General features: G+C 42.8%; 1 protein-coding gene across 3 annotated transcripts; it reads right to left on the bottom strand.

Annotated features, from left to right (window-relative positions):
* Positions 1–251: 251 nt before the first annotated feature.
* Positions 252–23,651, bottom strand: ptpra (protein tyrosine phosphatase receptor type A). Of its 3 annotated transcripts, none has more exons than XM_076095978.1 (23): positions 22,928–23,651; positions 14,811–14,857; positions 14,493–14,574; positions 14,015–14,395; positions 10,374–10,473; positions 10,032–10,105; positions 9,499–9,635; positions 8,795–8,885; positions 8,453–8,529; positions 8,316–8,352; positions 8,095–8,192; positions 7,687–7,806; positions 7,265–7,431; positions 7,024–7,159; positions 6,757–6,906; positions 6,517–6,610; positions 6,312–6,388; positions 6,002–6,136; positions 5,344–5,469; positions 5,045–5,196; positions 4,571–4,706; positions 4,045–4,115; positions 252–3,256 (listed from the first exon to the last, which is right to left on the bottom strand). In XM_076095978.1, the coding sequence occupies exons 2-23, from the start codon at positions 14,829–14,831 to the stop codon at positions 3,208–3,210; spliced, it is 2,511 nt and encodes an 836-aa protein (XP_075952093.1). In that variant the 5' UTR covers positions 14,832–14,857; positions 22,928–23,651; the 3' UTR covers positions 252–3,207. The 3 variants fall into 3 exon arrangements, with proteins under 3 accessions (XP_075952093.1, XP_075952094.1, XP_075952095.1); XM_076095979.1 differs by having other exon boundaries at positions 6,517–6,607; XM_076095980.1 differs by having other exon boundaries at positions 252–4,115; positions 22,928–23,650.
* Between the last annotated feature and the right edge of the window lie 426 nt (positions 23,652–24,077).

Here is a 24,077-nt window from a genome sequence, read left to right as displayed (position 1 = left end):
TCATCAGGGGGGGGGGGGGGGGGGTGAAGGGTTAAACACTGATTGAAAACCCTTCAAGAGCGACACTCAGGAGGTCTACGTGATCTATAAGGTACATGAACGATTGGCAATTATTCTGCACCACTGTGTCATTTGTCTTCATTGAGAAGTGAGCTGTAATGAGCGTCAGGTTGTCCCGACTTGAAAACGAGCAAAAACACGGCACAACTGCATGTTTGCATTTAAAGACATAAGAAATACAGACACATGGATAAAATCTCAAGCACTTTATTAGGTTTGAACAGTATCTTGCTTAAAAAGGCCATTTGGCATTATATAATTATATATAATTTATCATATATATATAATTATATATACATATATTCAAATGTTGAATAACAGAACACTAGAAACAAACATTGGCAAAAAAATAAAAAATAAAATCAGATTCACTTAAGACAATTATATCAAATTAAAAATGGCCAAAACAAAACAGCTCTAATACATTTCAAAATGGTCCCGATACAGTTCAATATACATCTTTAAAAAAGAAAGTAAAAGAAGGGGGGAGAAGAAAATATAGTAAGCAAGGCAGCAGACAGGAATAAAATATAAATAACCTTACATTATGTACAAAAGGGAGTGGGCAGTGACCACTGCGAAACATGGTCCAAGGACAGGTGAAACAGGAAGAGGAAGCGATAGGTGGACAGCAGTGAGTGGAGTTGGACAGGAGACATTAAGGACATATAAAGGGAGAACGAAGAGTGAAGTTGGACTCCCTCTTTCCTCAAGTCCAGCGCTCTAGAAACAGAGACACGTTTTAATTCTCCAGGGCATCCAAAGCGCTCCACTAGTGAAAAGCTCCAGCAATAAAGAGATGCGAAATAGGGACAACTGTTTGGTTTCCCTCGGTGATAATGCATAAAAGATGCAATTGTATTTGTTGTGGGGAATTATGATCTTCTTTTGTTGAACATTTGGGTACCCACAATTGATTACTTGTCATGAATACCACATTTCAGTGATATGGAATGAAATGAAGCCATTAAATCAAGATGGAATCTATTTCAAAAGTGACCTCAATGTTAGTTTGATCTGCACAATCAAGGAATCTATATGCGACTAGAGGGAATGTGAAAGAGAGGATGACTGACCCACTCTTGGGTTTGGCCCGATTGATTTGTCATTCAAAGGAGGGTCGTCATCTGTCTGCAGGTGGTAATTAAGGAAATACATGCGAGTTGGGGAAATACACAGGACAGCCTTTAGGATGGCAATGTTTGCACCACATATTGTATGTTTTTTGTATTTTTAAAACCTACCAGTGAGGCACTTCTTAAAAGTTCCATTTAATAGCACAATAGTGGGTCTCATGGGTTGGCACAGTATCATGTTTTGCTGTCAAACTGCACTGAGGCAAAGTCACGTGATCCAAACACACACAAAAACATGTAATTTAAGCACAGACAGAATAGCCAAACAAAAAGCATCCCCTTCTCTATTGATTAAAGACCCAATAAGTGACAGTAAGTAAATAAATGAAGAACATAATGGCACCTAACTAACAGTGCGGGCACTTGTGATGCTTTGGAACAAAAGAAGACCTCAAATGACAATGACAACGCACAAACAGCCAACATTTCAGTGACTGGTCAATTCAAATAACTGCTACTTTCAGTCCCTACAGAAGGCTTTGAGCTTCAGTTCAAATATATTTCTTATGTTTCGATATCAAGGCCATGTCATCGTTCTGACCTCATCTCTTATTTGGTTCCGTATTTTAAGGGCTTTGCTTTTGGTGCAAATAGTGCATGAGTTTTCAAACAATCCGTATTGACGCAATCACCCTTCCTAAAAATTCAGCATGTGCTTTTTGATGGCGTTGTCCACCATCAATAAATTAGGACTGATTGTGCTCCTTGCATTAAGAAAAGTAATTCAACCCGAGACTGTTAGTGTGATTCAGACTGTTAGTGTTGGATGCAAACTAAGCACAAGAATGTGGTTGTTCTCGGTTAAAATCAAAAAAAAAAAAAAAAAAGATTGAAATAGCTTGAAAACTCTTAGAAGATATATCATTTTTAATTCCATGGCATTAAAATCTATTAAAATCCAAACAAGGCATGATATCTGAATACTCCTCTGGTGGGGCTTAGAACCATTTGAATGAGGAATCCAGCTGAATTTGTTCAATTTGTAAGTTCAAACAATCCCTGGCATCAAGTCATTTTCAGAGCTAACCGAGTTGACACTGTGACTGACCTGAAGCCCTGCTGCTAACTGACATCATTCATCACAGTTGAGAGCATAGCCTCAATTGTGACCTCATCTTAAAAAAAAAAAAAAAAAAAAAAACCCACTCTGTAATTCAAGTCTTGGTGTCCTCACAGGACAGCCATTAAAAAAAAATAAATCTGAGCAAACATGGCATGGCACACCTCCACTATTTAAGTAACAATGTTTCATTTTTGAGGAACATGTTCGCAACAGCATTCAAATTAAAAGAGACATTCTTCGGCATCCGTGTTCATGGTGGGAAACAAAAAGGAATCGATCTTTAAAATTGTGACAATACAGCATAGTGATGTGAGGCGGATATAAAAGGAATAAAAAACGAGAGTTGATTTAGGCAGACTCAAAGGAAACCACTACAGAAAAGAAAAGCTCAATACAATCTACAAGAATACTGACATGCGTCTGTAAACAAGAAAAGGAATATGCTGGGTATATTACATTTGTTGATTTCTCTGATGCAATAATAGAGTTACTTGTGATTGTGTTGTTTGTGATTTGGCTCGTCAACATGACCATTGCTGCAGTGACAGACCTTAAAATAGAGTCAAAATCATTTTAGAGATTCAACATAAAAGCTTGACCACTTTCCCTTAAACTTTCTTTACTGTATGCTGTAAAAAAAAAAGATTGATATTTATTTCTACATTTCCAATTCCTTGTTAAAGTCAAGCAGTGTGTTGGTTGCAGATCCTTGAACAGTAAAATATCTTTTCTGTCCTGAACGTCTAAACATGGTCTCTGACTCCAGAGCTGCGTAACCAAGTGAGTGACATGGGCACCCTGCAGACAGACGACAGTGATGTGAAAACACACTGCGTCTTCTCTGCCATCTTGTGCTCTAGTTCAAACAAACACACTCGCATTGAAAAAAATCAACGGCTCCTGGTATTTATTGTGTTTTTTGGCGTCAACCTGAGTCCTTGAGATACATCACTGAGGTTCTGATTTCCAATCGTGAGTGACATCTGAACCCCTGAAACTTAAAGGAGAGAAACTGTAAGTGGTTCGACATATGGAATTAAATCTGCGTGAAGACAAATGGCTCTCTGTGTGTGTGTCTGTGAGTGTGTGTGTGGGTGTACTGTATGAATGTCTAGGAGTGAAGAAAAATCCAGATTATGTCTGTGAATGTTCAAGGTACTGCTACAACACATGTTGCGACAGCATAGCTCTGGTCAAGCCAAATATGTTTTTTTAAGTCTCTGTCCCTAAAAAGTAAAAAAAAAAAAAAAAAAAATCCAAACATTATCACCTTGACTCTGGATTTTCTTTTTTTTTTAACATTAGCCACCAAAGCGTTAGATTTATATTCATATATATATATATTTATATATATACCAATAAAATACATTACAGGTGCCACCCAAAAATGCAGCCAAACTCAAAACTGTGTCTGAAACCAAAGTAATAAGATGCAACACAGTAAGTATATATACATAGGGGGGAGGTTGGTGGAAGATGGGTTGCAAATAGGGGCAAAGGGCTGTATTAACAAGATCAATATTACAAAATATTCAAGAAGGCATCTCAGTTATTTTCTCTGTCCAACTGCGCTGCCCTGTCCTCCGGGCCGAGGCCTCTGTTCCCTTTACCTGCGGGCAGTTCATCCCATCCACAGACAAAGTTGTGATGAGTCTTTTTTCTTTCTTTTAAATCCATCTGATGGGAATATGCAGCTTTCAGCATGGTAATGTATGCGTGTGCGTGTGTTGTGGTGCGTGGTTTGTATGAAGTGTATGCGGACATCCATCCATGGCAGGTCCCTACTTGAAGTTGGCGTAGTCAGAAAAGGCATCGATATACTCCTGGACCACTTTGTAGCAGAACTCGTACTGCTCCTTAGGAGAGAGACGGGACAGGAAAGGTTATGTCAGTATATATTTGATGAAATCTGTCACATTTCAATCATTTAAGTCATTCATCCCTTGTATAAAAGGCCTACAATGCAATACAATCAGTACAATCACACAGCTGTTTGATTATTAAGGCATAATGAAAGTTCCTTAAACATTGTTTTGCATCTAGATGTAAAACACAGGACAATATACACCAAAAATTGCATTAAAAAACAACAACAACAACAACGTCCACAGTTGAATAACTTAAATCCGATTACATACTAATAGCAGTAAAAACAAATCCCCAGCAGTGGTAATAAATCAAGCTTTTGCTTCTTGAGGAAAAAGGGTCAACATCACAAGTTCATAAGGAAATGTGAGGAGGGCAAAATGCCTCACTCGACAATGGAAAAATCAAAAGGCAATTTCCTATTAAAGGTCAAAGGGCGCCTCACCAACGTCTGCACCATGTGTGGTCTCTGCAGTCTGAGGCTCTTGACTGTCTGGAAGACGTCCAGGATGCCCTCTGCCTTCACCCTCTCCAGGACTGTACTCAACGCACAGAAAGTCCCCGTCCGGCCAGCACCAGCACTGTGCGCAGACACACACAAGCAAAAATGTAAACCTTAATATACACACTGCAGTAGGCATGCGCAGAAACATCATACACACAGGCTTTGTTGGGAGTTATATTTCCGGGAGCAGTTAAAATGCCACAAGGAAGAAGAGAACAATTATCCTGAGCTGTTTTTTCCTGTGATATAATAGCTACAATTTCCCCTGACGCACACACACACACACACACACACACACACTTGATTTCCAGAAGCATTTCCGTGTGCAACCGCAATACAGCTTTTCCCTTACGCTGGTACATACAGGTTAAAACAGCAACATACCGAGTTAAGAAGATTGCGTGCGTGTTTTACCTGCAGTGCACAGTAATTGGATGGTTGCCAGACTGCTGCTGTTGTTTCTGCACCGCAGCAATTATGTTGATCATGCCTTTACCGTCAGTGGGGATGCCCACCTCTGGCCAGCCGTGAAAATGGAACTGACGCACGGCTCGAGGCTTGTTCTCCTGGAAAGATGGACGAGGGCAAAAGGAATTATCCGCATTAGCTAATCTGGGCTCGAAAGGGCAAAGTATTAATTGATAATATTTGTCTCATCTGCTAGACCCTCCGGTGTGTTTGTATTCTGCTTGTGTCATCGAGTCCTTTCTTACCCTGTTGTTGGTGACCAGGAGCTCACGCACCGTGTAGCTCTCGCTCTCCTCCTCCCTTTTAATCTCGATGGCGATGTCCCCGTAGACCACCACTCCGTCACTGGGCCAATACTGAGCACACTTCTCCTGCAGGACCCATAACGGAGATGGTCAAATTACAACGCTTAACGGCATGCAAAGATTCTGAACATTTCAAGGAAATCTAAAATATTACTGTCATCTGAATCTCTCGATGGAGATTCTTCAATTCTCATGTAATGTCTATTAAAGAGAGAAACTAGTTCCAACAGCATCACTCATTAAAGACGTGAGCAAAGAAGGAAAGTGACACAAAATCCACCATGTTGCTGTAAATAACTGGATTCCAATTATGGCCATTAAAGATGATTTCCTGGTATGACTATTACTTTGACTCTTGGTTGCAGCATTACACCATCTGGACACTAATGCTTTACATCACAAATTATTATAGATCTGACATGAAGGAACGCTGGAAAACCACTCAGATTATTAACATGTTATACAAGACCGGTGGCGTCAAGTTAGCATTGAGTAAATCTTCTAATATCAATATTCTTTTTTAGCCAGTTATTGACCTGATATCTAATACTAGTTTTTGTATCTGAACACACACACACACACACACACACACGCGCACCTGCCCTCTCTCCTCCAGCTCAGTGAGCATGACTATGGAGCAGCTCCTCCACTCCCAGATCATCCTCCAGAAGTCCTCTATGGTGTGCTGCAGGGGGCCCTGGCTCGCCATGTAGGAGTCCTTCTGACGGTAGCCCTGTGACCACATGCAGGAAATGACAGGAAGTGGTGTCCACGGGGAGAAGAGGGATGAACGGAGGATACCAAAATAAACAGCAGGAGGGAGAAAAGGAAGGCTTTAAAGACCCGATCGATTGCCTGCATTAATGAAATGAAACGATCCACTCTCATCCAGGCGCTTTTACACTCACATCAATGAAAGAGGCATTGACGTAGTCGGTGTTCTCCTCTCCTCGTTTGACTGGAATGATCACTCTGTTGAACTCATCTGTTTGTGCAAGGAAAAAAACATTAACCTTGATGGATGAATAGTTGACACAGGGACTATATACATCTGCAATTTCATTATGTGCATCACGGTGTTCATTTCTGTGTGTATACAACTGCATCACTCACATGGAATGATCTGTAGGACTCTGTTCTTCTTCATGTTGGCTGGCAGGTTGCCTGTTCTCATCTTGTCATTCTGAATCTTGATGGATGTCAGCTTCTAGAAATAAGGAGATCACGACATAAGACTTCGAATATGTCAGCAGAACTTCACTTACCAATTGTTTTCATGTTACTGGAATGAAACCATTTGGACGCAGAGGTATGATCAATGTCTCTTTGGAGGAATACAACACCCACACAGACCTTGAATTCGGCCTCCAGACCACCGCAGCCAGCTCCAGGTGAGGGGGAGTAGAGTTTGGCCAGGTGGGATTCCAGAGAAGTCACCTCCAGCTCTGTGTCTCCGTACAGGTAGTGCTCCAACAACGCCTGGAAGATGAACACATACTGCATCTGTGGGACAGAGAGGAGAAGGTGAAGAGCAAGTGGAAGCAGCAAAAATAAAAATAAAAACTGAAAACCCTGCATCATGGGAGAGGCTACGATCAAGTGTGTCGACACTGGACTTACATCAGTTTGGACCATCTGACAGCGTTGGGCTCTGATCCTGGTGACGAAGCCAAACACGTCCACCTTTCTCTCCGAGTTCATCATGTCCAACATGGCATCGATCACAATGAAGGTACCGGTCCGCCCCACACCGGCACTGACAAGACAGAAATATGACATGCTGTGAGTTGTGCGTGGCATGCAGACAAAAGACACACAACTAAATAGGCAAAAGTAAGAGTGCAAGCTTTGATCCACTTACCTACAATGGACCACAATGGCCCCGGCGTACTGGGGGTTATAATTCTTGACTTTCTTGAGGAACTTGAGCATGCCAATAGGGGTGAACGGCACCCCGAAGTCTGGCCAGCTGGTGAAGTGGAACTGGGTGACGAGCCTCTGAGGCTTCTTCCCAGACACATCTCCCACCTGAGACACAAATGAAACCAGGTCATAGACCAAGCCACGACACATTTGAGTGTCGTCTAGGTTTTCATTTACGTCACTAAACTTAAACAACAGCACATCCAAAGTTTCAAATCTATTTTTAGTCTAGTGCGTGCCCTGATACTTTTCAAAATAGCTTTGTTGATACACACTATACCTGTGTTTATTTTGTACGTGAGGAGGGTAAACAGAATAAAACAGTCATATCCTGGTATCCACACTGACGAGATATATTACCAGTTGGATGCAGAACTTGCGGATGGTGTAGTCCACCAGAACCATTGTGTCTTCTACAGACACGCGGATGTTCCCGTATGTCCAACAGCCCTGGTCCGGCCAGTACTGGGCACACTTACACTGAAACACAAGGAGAGCGATTTAAAATCGAGCTCATTCACAAAGCCGTGTGGAATAACAGCCTCGATGAATTTCAGGTTTGGGAAAAGATAGTGACAATACAAATTGGGTTGTCCAAAATAACAAGAATCCAACTATGTTGCAGCAATGACAGAATGAGTAAAAAAAACACAGAGAGGACTAGTCATGCTTGCTCTCACACAAGGATACTAACTTTACAGATAAAAATGAACTTTGCAAATAAAGACATGTTAAACATAGAGGGGTGATAGTGTTCCCTTGTCCTACCTCTTTTCTCTCCTTCAGATTGGTCACCATGACAATGGTGGCTGTGTTCTGCTCCCAGATCATCCGCCAGAAGTCATTCACCGTTTCCTCCTTGGGCCCTTAGAGACAGAGACCGATACAGAAGCTCAGGGGACAAGTAATGAGCTAATTATCAGGTAGTTTTGTTTGTTAAATGAACTACAGCACCGTTCTTCTGCTGCCAATACTGGCACAGTTCTTACCTTGAGCTGCGATGAACTTATTCTTCTCTTGGTAACCCTGCGAAAGAAGGTGGTCAAGAAGAGAGGTTAGGCGTGCGCCAAAATATCTTTAGAGCAGAAATGTCTCTTTTGTGGCAAAATGCTGCACTTATACGAACATTTATAAAGGAGGCGTTGACGAAGTCAGAGTCTGGGACTCCCTCCAGAGAGGAGAGATGCACCCTGGAGTGATCATCTGAGGGAGGACGCAGGAGACACGGAGACAAAAAGCAAATGAAGAGGAGGAGGAGCATAATGACAGAGGGAACTATAATGACATATGGTCCACTACAATTTTTCCATCCTGACCATTAAATGTACCCCAGTAGATCACTTTGTAAACTGTCTGGTATTTACTATGACTGTACTGATGTTTCTAATAGCTTGAAATGGCAGATAAAAACTCAGTTACTCTGAGCGCTGCTTTATTAATGTCAGTCCGTGTCACTGTTGTTGCTCACATGGCAGGATGTTGACGTATCGGTTCTTTTCTTTATTCTCTTCCTTGGAAGCAGCGTCACATGATGCCTGGATGGGGCAGACCGGCAGCGACTAAACACGCAGGGGAAAAAAATGCATTTAACACGGAGGAATCAGTTTCAAATCGGTCTGTGTGACCCTGGACATCTTTTCCTGTTGGTCTGCTGTGTGTCTAATACAGATCACCCCGAATGCATTTGTTTTGTGAATGTGCTACAGCAACAGGCTGCTTATCTGGCAAACGCAATGAAGTGAGTTCTCACACATGTCTAATAACTTTTTTTTTTTTTTTTTTTTTAACTGTGTTTATTATTACTGTGAGCCAACAATGTGAACCATTTCTTCATTACTTCTGACTAATTATCTAAAATGTTTTTCTTCTTTTAGCTGACCGTTTCAACTTAAGGTTTTACAATGGTGTCAGATATGCACTGGGCAGTCAGCCTACTATAGTTGCCAGCTCATAGCTGGTTATTGTGACTATAAATGTACTATAGATCGGCATCACAATCATTTGTTGTCTGAAATACCTTCTGGGCTACTAGTCCCCCTGGGCAGGACTCACTTAATGGAGCTACAGGGATATGGGTTAAAGGTGAGCATCAGGCTCAGTGTTATCAGAGGGTGTGTGTGTGTGTTTGAGTGTGTGTGTGTGTGTGTGTGTGTGTGTTTGAGTGTGCCATACATTGAACTCCTCCCTGAAGAGCTTGTTGTCATCTGCCATGCGACGGTTCATTTCTTCCTCGAGTTTGTCAACGGGAAGTGGCGGGTACTTCCTGTTTGTGCTGGGTGACCGGGCCAATAGCGGGACGCTCTGGAGTTCTGCGCCGACATGCAGGAAGGGAGGAGGAAGGAGGCGAAGAGAGGTGGGAAGGAGATAAAGACAGGGGAGAATGGGGTAAGAAACAGAGGGGTCTTGCATCAAGTAACACTGACTTCATCATTGGATTTCCTCTCTAAAGATGCCCAGCAGAGGGCGATGTGAATCAACACTGTGACATGTGAGGGAGCTCACTGCAGCCCTGTTGGTTAGGTAATCACAGTGAACAAAAGCCTTCTGCCAGCAGTCAACCAGTGAAATGTTATCTGTTAGGGAAGCAAGATCAATCAAGTCCTATCAGGAAAAACTCGAGAGTAACAAGTTTGGTCAAGCTGGCTGTACATATCACATGCAGTCACATCTGTCGACACACTCGGACACTAATGCACGTGTTTTACCTGTATCATCTGATCTACCATTGGTCAGTCTGAAGGAGTTTGAATGGCTTCCCGCCTGCTTGTACTTCTTAAACCTGTCAATCAACACAGATCAAAGGTCATGTTAACGCACACACACACACACACACACACACACACACACACACACACACACACACACACACACACACACACACACACACACACACACACACACACACACACACACACACACACACTAGTCTTACAGCTGAATGCCAATCAGTCATTGCCATGGTAACAGGAGCACCTTAGGCCTTCACCACAGGTCTCCTCTCTCTCGAGCTAGCGTGCCGTGTGTAGCATCAACTGCACTTCACCAACCTGAGCATGTAGAGGATGATGATGATGAAGATGATGACCAGCAGGGAGGACAGGGCCACCATGACAGCTATGATGGGCATGTCATCGGACTGGTTGTTGTCTACATCAGAGACAGAGAGAAAAGGGATAATGCATAGTTTGTACTCAGCAATTCATTTAGAAAATTAAATAAATAACCAAAAAAGGTGTCTCAATAACTGAGGTGAGTCAGTATTTTGGTTCGACAATGATGCCAAATTCCATTGCCATTACCAAATTATTCTCTCATTACACCACACGAGAAATTAGCTCGGGGCGTTGGTGTGGATGTTTTGTCAGCTTACTAATGTGACCAAACTTATTATACAATATGCACAAAACACAGAAGAGTGATTTGACCATAATCTTACACGCGGTCTACCGTTTCTTGAAGCTAAAAACCAAAGTCACTGAGGGCCGTCGCTGCACGAAGCCAAGAAAGAGTCCAGAGTAAGAACCACAACAGAACAAGATATGACTTGTTAATTAGTGAGCTTTAGAGGTGCGGTTCGGAAGATTTTGTTTCATTTGGACAGAGCGAGTCTGGCAGTTGTTCAGTCATTATGCTAAGCTAAGCTAAGTGGCTGCAGCTTCATATTCAGTGAGAGTGGTATGAATATTACATTTGATCAACTAATCAATGAATGAATTTCAGCTAAAATTGAATAGACCTCTAGAGGCTGTTTTCCCTTTACATTCAGACAGAGTTTCAGCTCGTTAATATGTTAGAATGTGGGATAAAAAAAAAGAAAGAAAAGAAAAGCTGAGGCCGTAAAGTGACCTTTGCCTCTTTCAACACCAGCCTGCATCTTTCCTTTCAGTAATGGTTGTCCATGTTAATATTTCATTGGCCAAAAAAAAAAAAAAAACACAAATGGAGATGCGGAGAGTGTGCAACAGGCTGTGCTTTGGAGCGAGCAGATGAATCACAGTTTAACTGAGGGTCGGCCCGCTGCTTCAGTGACTGGTTGTACCCAAGATGACAGCAGACACAGGGGGATGGTAGAAAATACTGAAACATTTAGGACTTTTGCTGTGAATTCTATATGAATTATTTAGAGTGTAAATATTAGACTTAAACCTCAAACCTTATTATATTTGTCATATACATACATACATACATACAGGTAAATACATATCATCTAACCCATCCTAAGCATTTAGGAGCAGTGGGCTGCTGTGAATCGCCCGGGGAGCAACTTGGTGTTCAGTGTCTCGCTCAAGGACATTTCGACATACAGACAATAGCAGCCAGGAATTGAACCGCCAACCTTGTGGTAAACCAACGACCCCCTGAGCCACAGCCGTCATGAGATGCTACCGACTGGTGAGAAAACACAATACACACTACAAATTAGATATTACATGGAGCAAGTTAATCCATTCTTTCTGATGACTACAATAGCTGACCAATTTGTATATCTTTCCACCGTGCACATGAGTCGTAGGCAGTCCTATAGTCTTCCTGGTGACCTATCCGTGCAGCAGTTAACACAAAACACATGAGATTTGCCTGAACAACTGCAGTTTGGTGTACAAAAAAAAAACACTGGCTGCTGTTTGTGTGCTAATGGCTGGCCCCGTAAGACACATGACGCCACAACAAAAGAAGAGATTTTTCTAGAAAACTGCACCGCGGTGGTGACAACGCAACGACAGAATCAGCCGTTTTTCATGGAACGACTCAAAATTCAAGAAAGCTCTCAACTTTGCAGACAAAAATATGCTGCAGAGAATATGCATCGTTTGACTTCATGCTCCATATGCACTTTCTGGGGGGGGGGGGGGAAGTAGCTTGGAACACTGCCCAGTTACGTTGCATTTTCAGGCACAATTCCCAGGACTTTTCAGCGTTCACCCTCGGACAATGTGTACATTGAACAGAACAGGAGCACAACAGGCTGTGGGTATCATGTGGAACTGACACAGCCTTGACTAATCTAATGCCGTCTAGAACTGCTCACAGCTCAACACACACAGAAGGTCCACAGACAGCAAGAGGGAGACAATAGAGCAACTACATAGCACCTACGAGCCCAAAGTCATTAGGTTGTGTAATGGACACACCGCATTAGCAGTGCAGGCACATCGGTTGTATTTATGTTGACCAGGAGTGAGTATTGCTCATCTGACCTTTTAAGTACTCAAATACACTTTCTAAGAATTTTCAAATCTAAAAAAACATACCTGCTGTTATTTTACTTGATAATAAAAAACATCAGTCAGTGTCACTCGAGTTTCTCTATATTCACGCAATATGAATAATTAATGTCAAAGACAAGGGTGTGGGTCATGTTTCACTTCCAAGGATATTACTAGGAGGGTCAGTGCACAGACACAAGGCTGCAAAAAAAAAAAAAGAAGCTGAATAACCTTTGAAATTAAAAAAAAAAAAAAATCTTCAGCTTTAGAGCGTTGACGTCACTTGTAACACTTCAAAAATAAACTCAAAAGCAGCATTTGATAAAGTGAAGTCAACACACAGAAATACTCCTTCAACACTGTTTGTTTTCACATTAAAACAGCAGCTTTTGGCAGCGTCTTGGTCGTCTAGTTTTATTGCTACTCTGATTCTTGTGGATGACTGGATGTCAAATGCAGGTACGTCACGTCAGGATATTTTCAGCGCAGCTACAATGGAGTCTAAAAGCAGAAAAGTGTCCAACTATCTAAAATATTAAAAAGGTCCACTGTTGACCAGAAAACTCACTTGCTCGCTCTTTCTAGCTGTTGCTACTGCTTTGCCAGGCTGCATGAATAACACACAGCTAGATGGAGCGACAAGAAACAAACCAACACCACCCTGACAATCTGTGATGTTTATCTATTCTAATGAGTCTTTGTTTTCTCGCTGTCTCCAAATTGCCGTAACCTTTTGTGCACGTCTACTTTAGTTTGGTCCTGTTTACACGTTGCATTAAAATGTGTCTCGGATGATCTGATGACAAGTGGCAGCCCTAAATACATGCTTAAATGCACCCACCCAGTCATCTTTATAGTGTGTGTAAAGCAGGAAAAACCTCCCTGACAGAGTTGTATGCAGTTGACAAACAACCTCTACATCCACCAAGTCTATTTTTATTTTTATTTTTTACATTAAGCAGCAACTGCTAAAGTCAAATGTAAGCAACAAAGAAAAACCCCATCATGACACAATCTGCAAATACAACACACAGGGTCTGAACGGTGCCTTCTTGATTCACCACTCTTCTCTGAATGACTGCAGTGAACGTAAGAATGGTAACTTCTTCCATTAAGCTGTAGGCTTTATGCACAGACAAAGAGTGATAACAATACCCACACCATGGTCAGAGGGTGTTTTTCCATTCAAGACAAAGATGAGTCACAGCCTCTCGAATCACAACATGTCTTTTTGCTTCATGGCATGCTGGTCTATTGAGGCTACCATTGGTCGGGGATCTCTGTGTCTTCTATGATTTGTCCCAATATGAGGACAGAAAGGTGCAGTCAAATTATACTAAGTTTAGGCATGCTGCTCTTTAACTCTGGGGATGGTGCTTCAGGGGGGATATTACCTCCAAAAAGGAGTCTAGAGAGATTACGTGTTCTCACACTAAAATAAACGGGCCCACAGCGCCCCCAGAATATGCACAAACACTCACCATGTGGGCTGGTGTCTGAGGTGTCCCCCATCCCAGTTTCTGTGAGGGTCTCCGGATCCACAGTGGATAAATTATCTAAATAATCTGGAGCTGGGATGTCAATCGGGAAGGCGGTGGTCTCGTTGTCTGACCCCACAGGGGAGGGAGTCTCGGTGCTCGGTGGGGCATCACTTGGAGCTGGAGGCGGGGGAGCGGTGGCGTTGGGACTAGCCGGTTGTACATCCTCCTCACCAGCTGGGCTCGTGGTTGTTGTTGTCGTCGTCACTGGGATGGTTGTGGGGGCGAGCTTTGTGGGTGGGCCTGTGGGGGCTTGCGTGTCTGTAAAGTTGAAGGAGAGTGCGGCTGGGGGGTCTGTAGGTCTGGCCAACATATTTGGAGGACCTGGAAAGAAGAAGACAGCAATTTTTCCACTGTGAGCCTTTTAACCCAATAAGGCGAGTCAGTAAAGGAATTTGACATAAGTGGACATGATCCGTACTTGTGATGGGGACATGATCCTGAGCTGTGGCCCCGAGGGCTAGACCGAGCAGCAGGAGCAGGGGACACACACCCATTCTGCCCTACATGGAGGATGCACAGAAGGGACAACAGGGTTTGTGAAAAACAACCTAAAATCTCACTGAAATCAATCAAAGTTACTGAACCCACTTTTAAAATTCAGATCAAGAGATTTATGCGTTGTATAATCCACTATTCTAATCCCACATGCTCATTTTTGGAGGGTACTATTCTTACATTTGTAATGGAAATGAAAAACTTGCATAAGTTTAGCCCATGTGTGATAAATGCCGCTTACCTGAAGAAGCGAAGTTGGCATCAATCACTCATTCGCACAGCGTGGTCCTAGAGCGTAAACAGAAGACATCATTATTTCTTTTGGTGCTTTCCCACGTCTTTGAAAATATTTAATTTAACTTACTACTTGCAAAAATGTTTTTTGCAAGATCAGTATCTGGATGAATAATGTAGGAGAGGACTGTTCTGAGACACACAGACAGAAATATGTGGTCTACTCAGAGAGACAGGTGTGAAGATTCCCTAAAGGATTTATTAGAGCATGGCAATAACTCAATGTGATGTGGCGACTGCCAGTGGAATCACACCATGTCGATATGCTCACCTCATATTTTCATTTTACAAAATTTGGTCGTCAAAATGAATGATGACGAGATGAAATTATAGTTCAGGTACAGACATTTCAAATTGGTTGAAAATTATCAAAAAAAATTCTTCTTGTGACTTTGAAATTAAACATGTCGCCCAGTTCAACACGGCTTAATACTAAAATGTGTTATTTGTGATGAAACATTCATCACCAGGAGCATGACCAAAACAGAATTAGTGTCCCAATTACATTCCTGCAGAAACAGTGAATCAGCACGTAAGAAGCTCTGATACGGGGATGAGTCAGTCGAGGCCGGATAATAGACAGACTTGGAGAAAGCATGGCGGCGGCGGCGGCGCCGCCTGGGTGGTCGGCCTGGCCGACTCTCAGTCTTGTGTATAATCCCAGAGGCCAACAAGGCTGTTGTCTCCCTGACTGAACTGTGATAATCCCTGGACCTAATCCCGAAGTCCTGACCCGGGAATAATCCAGCCCGTCTGCCTCCGTTTAAAGAGATACTTCAGCACTGTACCGAGCCAAACCCTGCAGCACTACCACACACAAACCGATGCTTTACATCAGGGATTATTGCATCAGTGGGCAGAGGATAAATTGGGCGTTAAAAGCTCTAATAATGCCAGTCGCCAATCTTCTGGTGTTTTTGAACTAAGCACATTCATCGCAGTACTTACACTCTGGTTTTAGCAGAGCGCTGTTCTGGCAATGACTGCAGCCTGAAATGGGGCACGATGAGCAAGTTAAGTTGTCAATGAGGATGCTATTAACCTACAAATCCAATTGTTGCTATCCCTCTCTCTCTCTCTCCCCCATCCCAGCCATGCATCCATTTAGCTATAGCAAACATCCGCTTCCAAAAAAACAATTCATGACCAAGATATGTAGTTTACAATCGTCTCACCAAAATTCTTGCCGAATACCCATTTATGTTCTGCCAACAAACTAATCAATTTATCAAATAATTCTCGCAGCTCGGTCCATTCATCATCCGTAACCGCTTCACCTATTCAGGGTTGTATGCTCACATCTACACCTAGGGGTCATTTAGAGTCATCAATTCGTTGCATGTCTTTGGACTGTACCTGGAGAAAACCCCACGCTGACACGGGGAGAACATGCGTACCCCGCATACAAGGGCCGTCCGGCCCCTCTTGCTGTGAGGCAACAGTACTAGCCACTGCACCACCATGCAGCCCTGTTGCAGCTCTAATTATGTCTAAACCACCCAAAGCGCTAACCTGAGGGACACCTTAAAACCCTTACCTCTACTATCCTCCCCTTCAGTGCTCATTAAAGGGAGTGACTCAGCTATAAAGGACAAGCTCAGTGGTTAATACTGTTGTGTGAGAATTACCATTACAAGGCATCTGGCATGTGTATTACGCTAAAGTCAACATGATAGAGATAGTAGGTAGCTTTTTTTTTTGTTGTAAGAGGGGTAACCTTTCCTCAATGGGGCATGACTCATTGTTCTCTGCGTGCCGTCCAGGGAGGGTTGGTGACGTGTCGCTGTAAGTGATATAAGCCGGTCCTGTTGCTAGCCAGCACATCACAGATGCTGCAGGTTTTCATCTAGAGACTGTTGTAGACCCTAAGGTGCAACTCCCTAGGGATGCGTCATAATGTGTTTTGGCCTCCGGAGAAGCAGCAGTCTTCCAGTGTGTGTGTGTGTGTGTGTGTGTGTAAATGCACGCCATTCTTTTATCAACATACTTATGTGTCGGTAGAGGACATCATTAATTTAGGAGGCACTGGGCAAGTGCTTCTATTTGTGCTGTCCGTTAAAAACACACTCCGGGCGACGGGTTGGTGTAACTCACACTCAAATGATTTAAGATGCAGGAGACATCGCAAATAATCTGTTTCCAATTATTTGTGCAATTACATTATTATACAGGACTTTACCATTTAAGTAAATCACTCTTGTATAGTGTCCTGATCAGGCTTTAATAACGTTGCTACGATGACTAATAAACATTGTTTGTAATTGCAACCCCTTTGTTGACAGATAAACAGTGTTTTTAAGACTTTCTTGCAGTATGAAAACTGCACTAGCTTGAATGACACTGGGACATGAGACGACAACAGGATTTAATGTCAAACCGTAATGCCCGATGAGTAACGACCAAAATCTCTCCATAGCATTGACTATTAAAACATTTTACAAATCAGTTAAGTTTATTAAAGTTGGCATTATTCTATGATCAGATACCATCTACGTCTAGACAACAACCAGACATCATATCATACATTAGACATAGTCCCATTATCAGTTAAATCACAGTTCTAAGAAAGGTATGTTAAACTGTGTATAACCATAGTTACCATATCAACAATGCTGATCCTAAATAAAATACAAATGTGAACTACTGACGTAAAAACTAAAATTGTGGACAATTCAGATACATTAACCTGTTTTTCTTTGTGAAGTGTGATTACCAAGAGTAGTTGACTTGACACATATGTATGTATATATATATATATATATATATATATATATATATATATATATATATATATTATAAAGTTAACATTACATTTTGTGCCATTTCTTTTCAAAAGTTGTAAAATCTTGCTTTAACTGTTCCAGATGTTTATCAAGCGCTTGTCTTATTATAGTTTCTTTCATACCATTTACCAGATTAAATTTGATCAGATATGTCAATTAGGTAACATCTGTTTGGGATAAAGAAGGTATGGAGATTTTACTCAGTGTTTCTTAGAAACACACAAAAACATTAAACAAACTAAAAATTAAAGCAACGGATAAATTAAAATACAGAAAAATGTTTCGATATAGACGAGGTAAAAATGTACACAAATAGTCTAATCTCTAATATTATCACATCTAATCATGTAACACAACACGATGAACTTTAAAACCTCTCTTATTTCTCCCCCGTTGAGCAGAACTCGGTGCCTAATGTGCATGCGAGCCAGACCGACGACTGAAGACAGTCGCTTCTCTGCCCGTGGCCAACTGCAGACCTCATGGGAGTGCAATCGCACAGTTGTGAAAGGGCCGGGCTGTTCCCGTGTCATTTCATTCACACGGTGAAAGGAACACTTATAGGTGGAACATAAAGGAAGTCCAATTACATCCCCATGACAACCAAAAGGCCAAGACGTAAGATCAATGCAAGCTAGTCATTTAATATGGAGAGCTCCCACTCGAGTCTGTGGATTTCACGCACGCTTTTGTATCTACCTGTGACCCGAGGTGAAGTAATAAAGTATCTTTTTACGACTGAACGGACATGAATTAATGAATCGCTCAAGATGAAGACAGATCTTACAAAAAAGGGAGGAAAATAGTTTATCCTGAGACTAGACTCCTTGATGGTTTATTATGTTGTTTGATCTAGAGTTTGCATAATGTGGCCAAAGAGATAACACAGCAGGAATCCCCTCTGTTTAGTACTAATAATCATATAATAATTATTATGATATGCACAGAAGGGGAGGATAGTAGAGCTAAGGGTTTTAAGGTGTCCCTCAGGTTAGCGGTTTGGGTGGTTTAGACATAATTAGAGCTGCAACCATGCAGCCCTTAGGCAAATGAGTGAGCTGGAAAACCAACAGACACAAACCCCACACGCCTCGCTGACATGACACCAGCAGTGGTGGTCAAGAGGACTTCGCCAGTCATGCAGAGAGAAATATTCCCCTCTGGCTTTCTACAAGGCATCCTGCCTCTCTAGCCGCTGCAGCAGCGCTAGATAATGCTCGTCTGTCTGTCTCCATTCATGGCATATTAATACTGTTTCTATGTCTTGAGAGGGGAGGGAGGACGAGGGAGGGGGGTGGGCAACAGGAATACTGTGAATGCCTCTCTTCACGGGAGACTGAAGTAGGCCTAACCCAGGCCCGCTAGGACTCTTGCACCGAAACAGACCACAGATTATATGTCCCCAGTGCCACATACAACAGCCACAATCCTCTGGACTTCCCTTTCTGAGGGATACTACTCCCTGCTGGTGTGGTTTCTGTTCCTGTTGGCTTCACTCGTGGGGCTGGTGAGTTGATGAAAGGACGAGGAGAAGCCGGGGATTACTATTCTGGCTAATCACACAGAGAGGAGTGACCGCCGCGTCTGTTATTAAGCTTGTAACGATGATTTGGATCCAATAAAACTCGCTTGTTGAGTTGAGTGAAAGCGGTGAGTCGATGAAGCTCTGCTCTGTGTCTGCTTCCTTGTGGGGTTTCTCACAGAGCATGCCAGGGGCCTCTCAAGCTTTCCCACAATGGACACAGAGAGGATGTGGAGGCGCAATGCACGGCATCCCCACAGAAGCCACTGTGACCTTAAAAGCGTGGTGTGGGGCCAGACAGCCGGCTCAAGGGCCACAACGAAACCTGATTCACAATTACTTCTGCCATCCGAAACGCTAACACATCAATTCATTTCTATACCCAGCATGCAGCTGCGTCAGGGCATCCAACCATAAAAATGTACACCACAACGTGTCCGTAGTTGGCATCAGATGCCTGGTAAGATTCCTGGTCATGTCTACTTATTCTTCGATCCAATGCCTGATTTGAATTTTCATTCTGACAGTTTAAGACGTGTGGAGCTGCTGGTGTTTAGATCACATTTAACAAGTTTGCTTCTTTTGTTGTTTTTAGAGAAGTAAAATGCAAAGGATAAAAAGTCCTGAAGCAATACAGTTAGACGAAAAGCTCTTTAAAATGTTATTTAAATAAAAGTACAGAGAAACTTTGAGCAACATATACTTAAAAAAAGTAAAAGTATTAAATACAGAAAAAAGTCTGTGTCCTACTACATATTACACCACTGAATGATCATAATTGATTTCTTCAGATGTAAATAGCATTTTGCTGTAATAGTTGTTTGAGGTGAATCTAATTATTAGACTGCCTATTTGCATTTCCCAGCCACACTTTCCCATCTTGGCTTTGGTCATTTAGGTTCTGTAACAACTGGAAACCAAAGTCAAGGTTTTCATATCTGTCGAGGCCGTACTGTCGCGCTCGTTCCCTCCGAAAGATATCCAAGATTAAGAGACAATCATCTGAGACTTGACTTGATTTAACAGCGGTGTCGTGACAGTGCTTCTCCACAATCCCCCTTTGATCCACGGCCATCTGTAGGTGGTGCATTCAAAGACTACGCAGGTTTGCTAACATGCTCTTTGGAGATTATTTTCACAGCAGGGCAAGAAAGGTCTTGCCGACTCGAAGGCCAAAAACCAAAGTGCAGATCTAAATATTTAAAGCTACGGGTTTGAATCCGACCTGAAGTTGACCTCGTCCGTGACGGCATTGTTTAACAGCACATCAACGTTTTTCTCCGGGAGGAAAAACTGACAGTACCTCGATGTGATTGAATGTGTCAGTTTGCTCATAATCTCTTCTTTTTCTAAACAAAATGAGAAAACATTTCACGAAACAGCGAACGGTGGAAACATTACCATGACTGCCAAGACCTATAAACAATCAAAGCATCTATGAGCCTCTAGTTAAGGTACAGAGGCAAAGCCGAATATAACCCATTGTGTGCAAGAGTGTTGATGTACATTCGGCCACAACTCCAATATTTAGTGCCAGTATCCCACCGTATGCTGACAGCAAAGCAGTTCCCCTCTAAAATAGAAAGAAACAAGGAGGTAGGAGCCAGATGTTCACCAACCTGGATCACACAAAAAAAAACATCCCACACATCTAAAAATACTTCTCGAATACAGAATCCGAGCCAGTCTTTGAAGTCCACTAAAAAGACATTCTGCTTATCCGTCACAGTCGTGGCGAACCAGAAACATCAATCATCCCACATCAGGAGGAAGTAAAACAAAGATTTACTCAATAATTTGAAGGAGTTACGTAATTACTACTTCGCATCTACAGAAGGTAAAAACAAAAGGGTGAGTCTGAATGAAGTCCTCCCAGTCAGGCAAGATATTTCATTTATCAATCGTTAGTCATCCCACAAGGTAAATTTCCTATATTGGGAAAGAAATGTCACGGAGGCCGAATGACGCATCACATGTAGCTGAAATCAGGCTCCATAATGCCTCATAATCCTCTAAATGCAGTTGTTTATCCCGTTGGAGGCAGAATTGCTCTTCCACAGTACACTATGTAGGCCCACAGGTGGAAACAAAAATACAACCTCCCGTCCCACCCGAAGAGCCAACTCCTAATAACTCCAACAAGGCGATTTCAAGCTATACTTTATTCTTATTTTTAGAAACTAGGCCAATGATGCAAAGTGTGGTGTGAGGATCACTCAAGCTCCTGTGCTAAAAACCCTTTCAGGACCCCAAGACAGAAATAACTCCTTTTCTTCTTAAAATAGGTTGGAGAAGATATGGACAGAGTGAGCAAGACGATAAACAGCGCTGACTTTTTTTTTTTTTTTTAACAGACACAGACTGATTTTCCTGAGATAGGGCTGCAAGACAACCAGAGACGGGTTGGACGGCATATTGGGAAACGTGTCCAGGCCTGACAAACTAGAGGTCACGGAAGGCCTGCGTTGACTGCGAGAGACGAGTCACATACATTTACGGCAGCTGGAGTTTTGCACTCGGATGGTCCTAACATGACCTCTGTAAAGTGGAGAGCGTGTGGCGGAAAGGCTGAGAGACTGAGGAACGGTGGATATGTGTGCTGCAGCTCAGTGAATCGGTCCAGACGTGATGAGTCAAGCTCCAGGCAGACACGGCGAGGGCTTTGTCAGATATGTCAAGCCAGGCTCGGCCTCCTCAGCCCGGATGATACTCCTCTCTTCAAGCATTCAAACTTGTTTTGTCCCCCCTGATGTTCTGGGAGTTGATGTTCGGCTGAAATGAGGGTGTTGTAAATCAGTCCTACACTTCATCTAAATCGTCACCGCTTCCAATGTTTGTCACAAGCCATTACAGGAACAAGCCAACCTTCTGATGAGCGGAGAAACAGTTGAAGTGAAAGTTTAGTAATTCATAAAAATAAAATCTCAACACCCACAAGATTGAAATGGTATGCTCGGTTACACCCAACATTCAGAAAGGAGAGGAGAAAATTAATCATTACCAAAAAATGAAAAAAAAAAAAAAAAAAAAAACTTTGGGAGAGGTCGTAAAGGGGAATGCACACTTCAGAGACTCCGTGTCAGAGTGCAGAAGAAGAAACACAAAGCAGCCGCTGTGATTTGACAGAGCACAGCCTACATGTTAATGTTAGGGCGACCTAATTCCTGTTGAGGGTCGCGTGAAGCCTAAACCCCCCCCCCCCCCCCCACACACACACTCCTCCATCCCCACCCACCCACCCACCCAGCTCCCCACCCTCTCTGAACGTGTAATAACAAAGCGTTGATCAATAAAGTGTACTTTCCAGTGAGTCAGGACGGACCTGGACCCCCCCCCCCCTCTTTGTTCCACCGCCAGCAGCAGCGCAACAGCATCCGTGCTGGCGCGACAAAACCGAGTTACAACCTCCGACTTCTAAAATGTTGCCGCACTCATCTTTAAGCCCCCTTCTCTTGAGAGACTCCTTCGCCAAAAAAAAAAAAAATTCCCTCCCTGCCTCCGAGCTACTTGTGAAATGTTCAAGCGTTACAAAGAGGTTCACAACTATTAAAACACAGCTCCGTTCCTTGCACGAGCCCCGGGATCCAGTCCGGTGTGATACAGGTATCGTGTAATGTATCCCGTTCACACCGACTGTGGGGGACAAAGTGCTTGTTTGTGGGTGACACAATGCTACAGCGAAGAGGAAACATGCTGGTATACAGCGACATTGTAACAAGTGTGATTCGGGCTTTGCGCAACAAAAACAAGAAAACTCACCACAACTCCTGTAGCGCCCAGAGGAAGCCTGAGGCGGGGGGGGGGGAGAAGAAGAAGAAAATAAATCAAAGCCAAGTAGGAATTTCTCCTCTCTTTCTCTTCCACGTTTTTCAACCCCCGGCCCCTGCCTCCACACCCCAGGAACCGAGAGTCTGAGCGGGGTGGGGGGACCTGGGTGATAGCAGAGGAGGGAAGCACGATCTGGGACACACAGCCAACACTTCGCAGTTAGTTAATCTGCTGAATCCAGGCGAGGACGGCGCCCCCCCCCCCCCCTAAAAAAAGTCTTTGATTCGCCCTAACTTGTCGACCCTTAGGGGTGTACTTTCTCAACCTCCCTGGATGTTAAATCCCACGGTTTATCCGCTGTATCCGGGCGCGTCGGCCGACTATTCTAGTCCGCCATGTTGTGTGTCTGTCTGCATAGGAAGAATGGGAAGCGAACAGCAAATTCCCAGGCCAGGCCTCGTCTCTTCTCCACTCTTGTTTCTCCACAGCCCGCAGCGACACCTGCTGGCCGACATGGAGCTCACACGATCCAGACCGCCACACCACCGTCACTGCAGCGAGCACCATCAGCACACTGCAGGCTGGGGACCTCCAAGGGGTCCACGAAGGGCCCCTGACTCAGTTCCAGCGTCCCTTTCGGTTTATCAACAGAGCTCGATGAGGGGCGCGTTGTTGTGTCTGTCTTTTTTCTTCTTCCTTGTAATACAGGATATATTTAATATAGGATCTCCAGCTCCAGTATTCAATGTTTTGAAGGTGGTTTGTGGTGTCACGTTCATGAATAAAGTAAAATAAAAATACAATTGTTTATTGAGAACAGACCATAAAACTCAAGAAAAAAAAGCTTGAATCATATAAGAAAAATAAATGATCCGAAACTCAGAAAATGTAGAAAAAGATCAGAAACCTCAAAATATAACGAAGTACATTAATAAATTATATTGTTAAATAATTAAAGAGTGGGTTTTTTTTATACCAAGTGATCGGAGGTTTAAGGAAAAGTGTAGAACTTTGTATAAAAAAAGTTTAATTTTTTAAATATTTTAATTATGCAACCAAACACATTATTTATGGATGTATTCCGCTATATTTTTTGACTTGTCTGATCACATTTTAATACATTTTGACAGTGTTGGGTCCT

This window comes from Anarhichas minor, unplaced genomic scaffold, assembly GCF_050575085.1.
Source record: "Anarhichas minor isolate MPS153535 unplaced genomic scaffold, ASM5057508v1 ptg000021l, whole genome shotgun sequence".
Lineage (NCBI taxonomy): Eukaryota > Metazoa > Chordata > Actinopteri > Perciformes > Anarhichadidae > Anarhichas > Anarhichas minor.
This window is presented reverse-complemented; position numbering and strand designations above follow the sequence as displayed.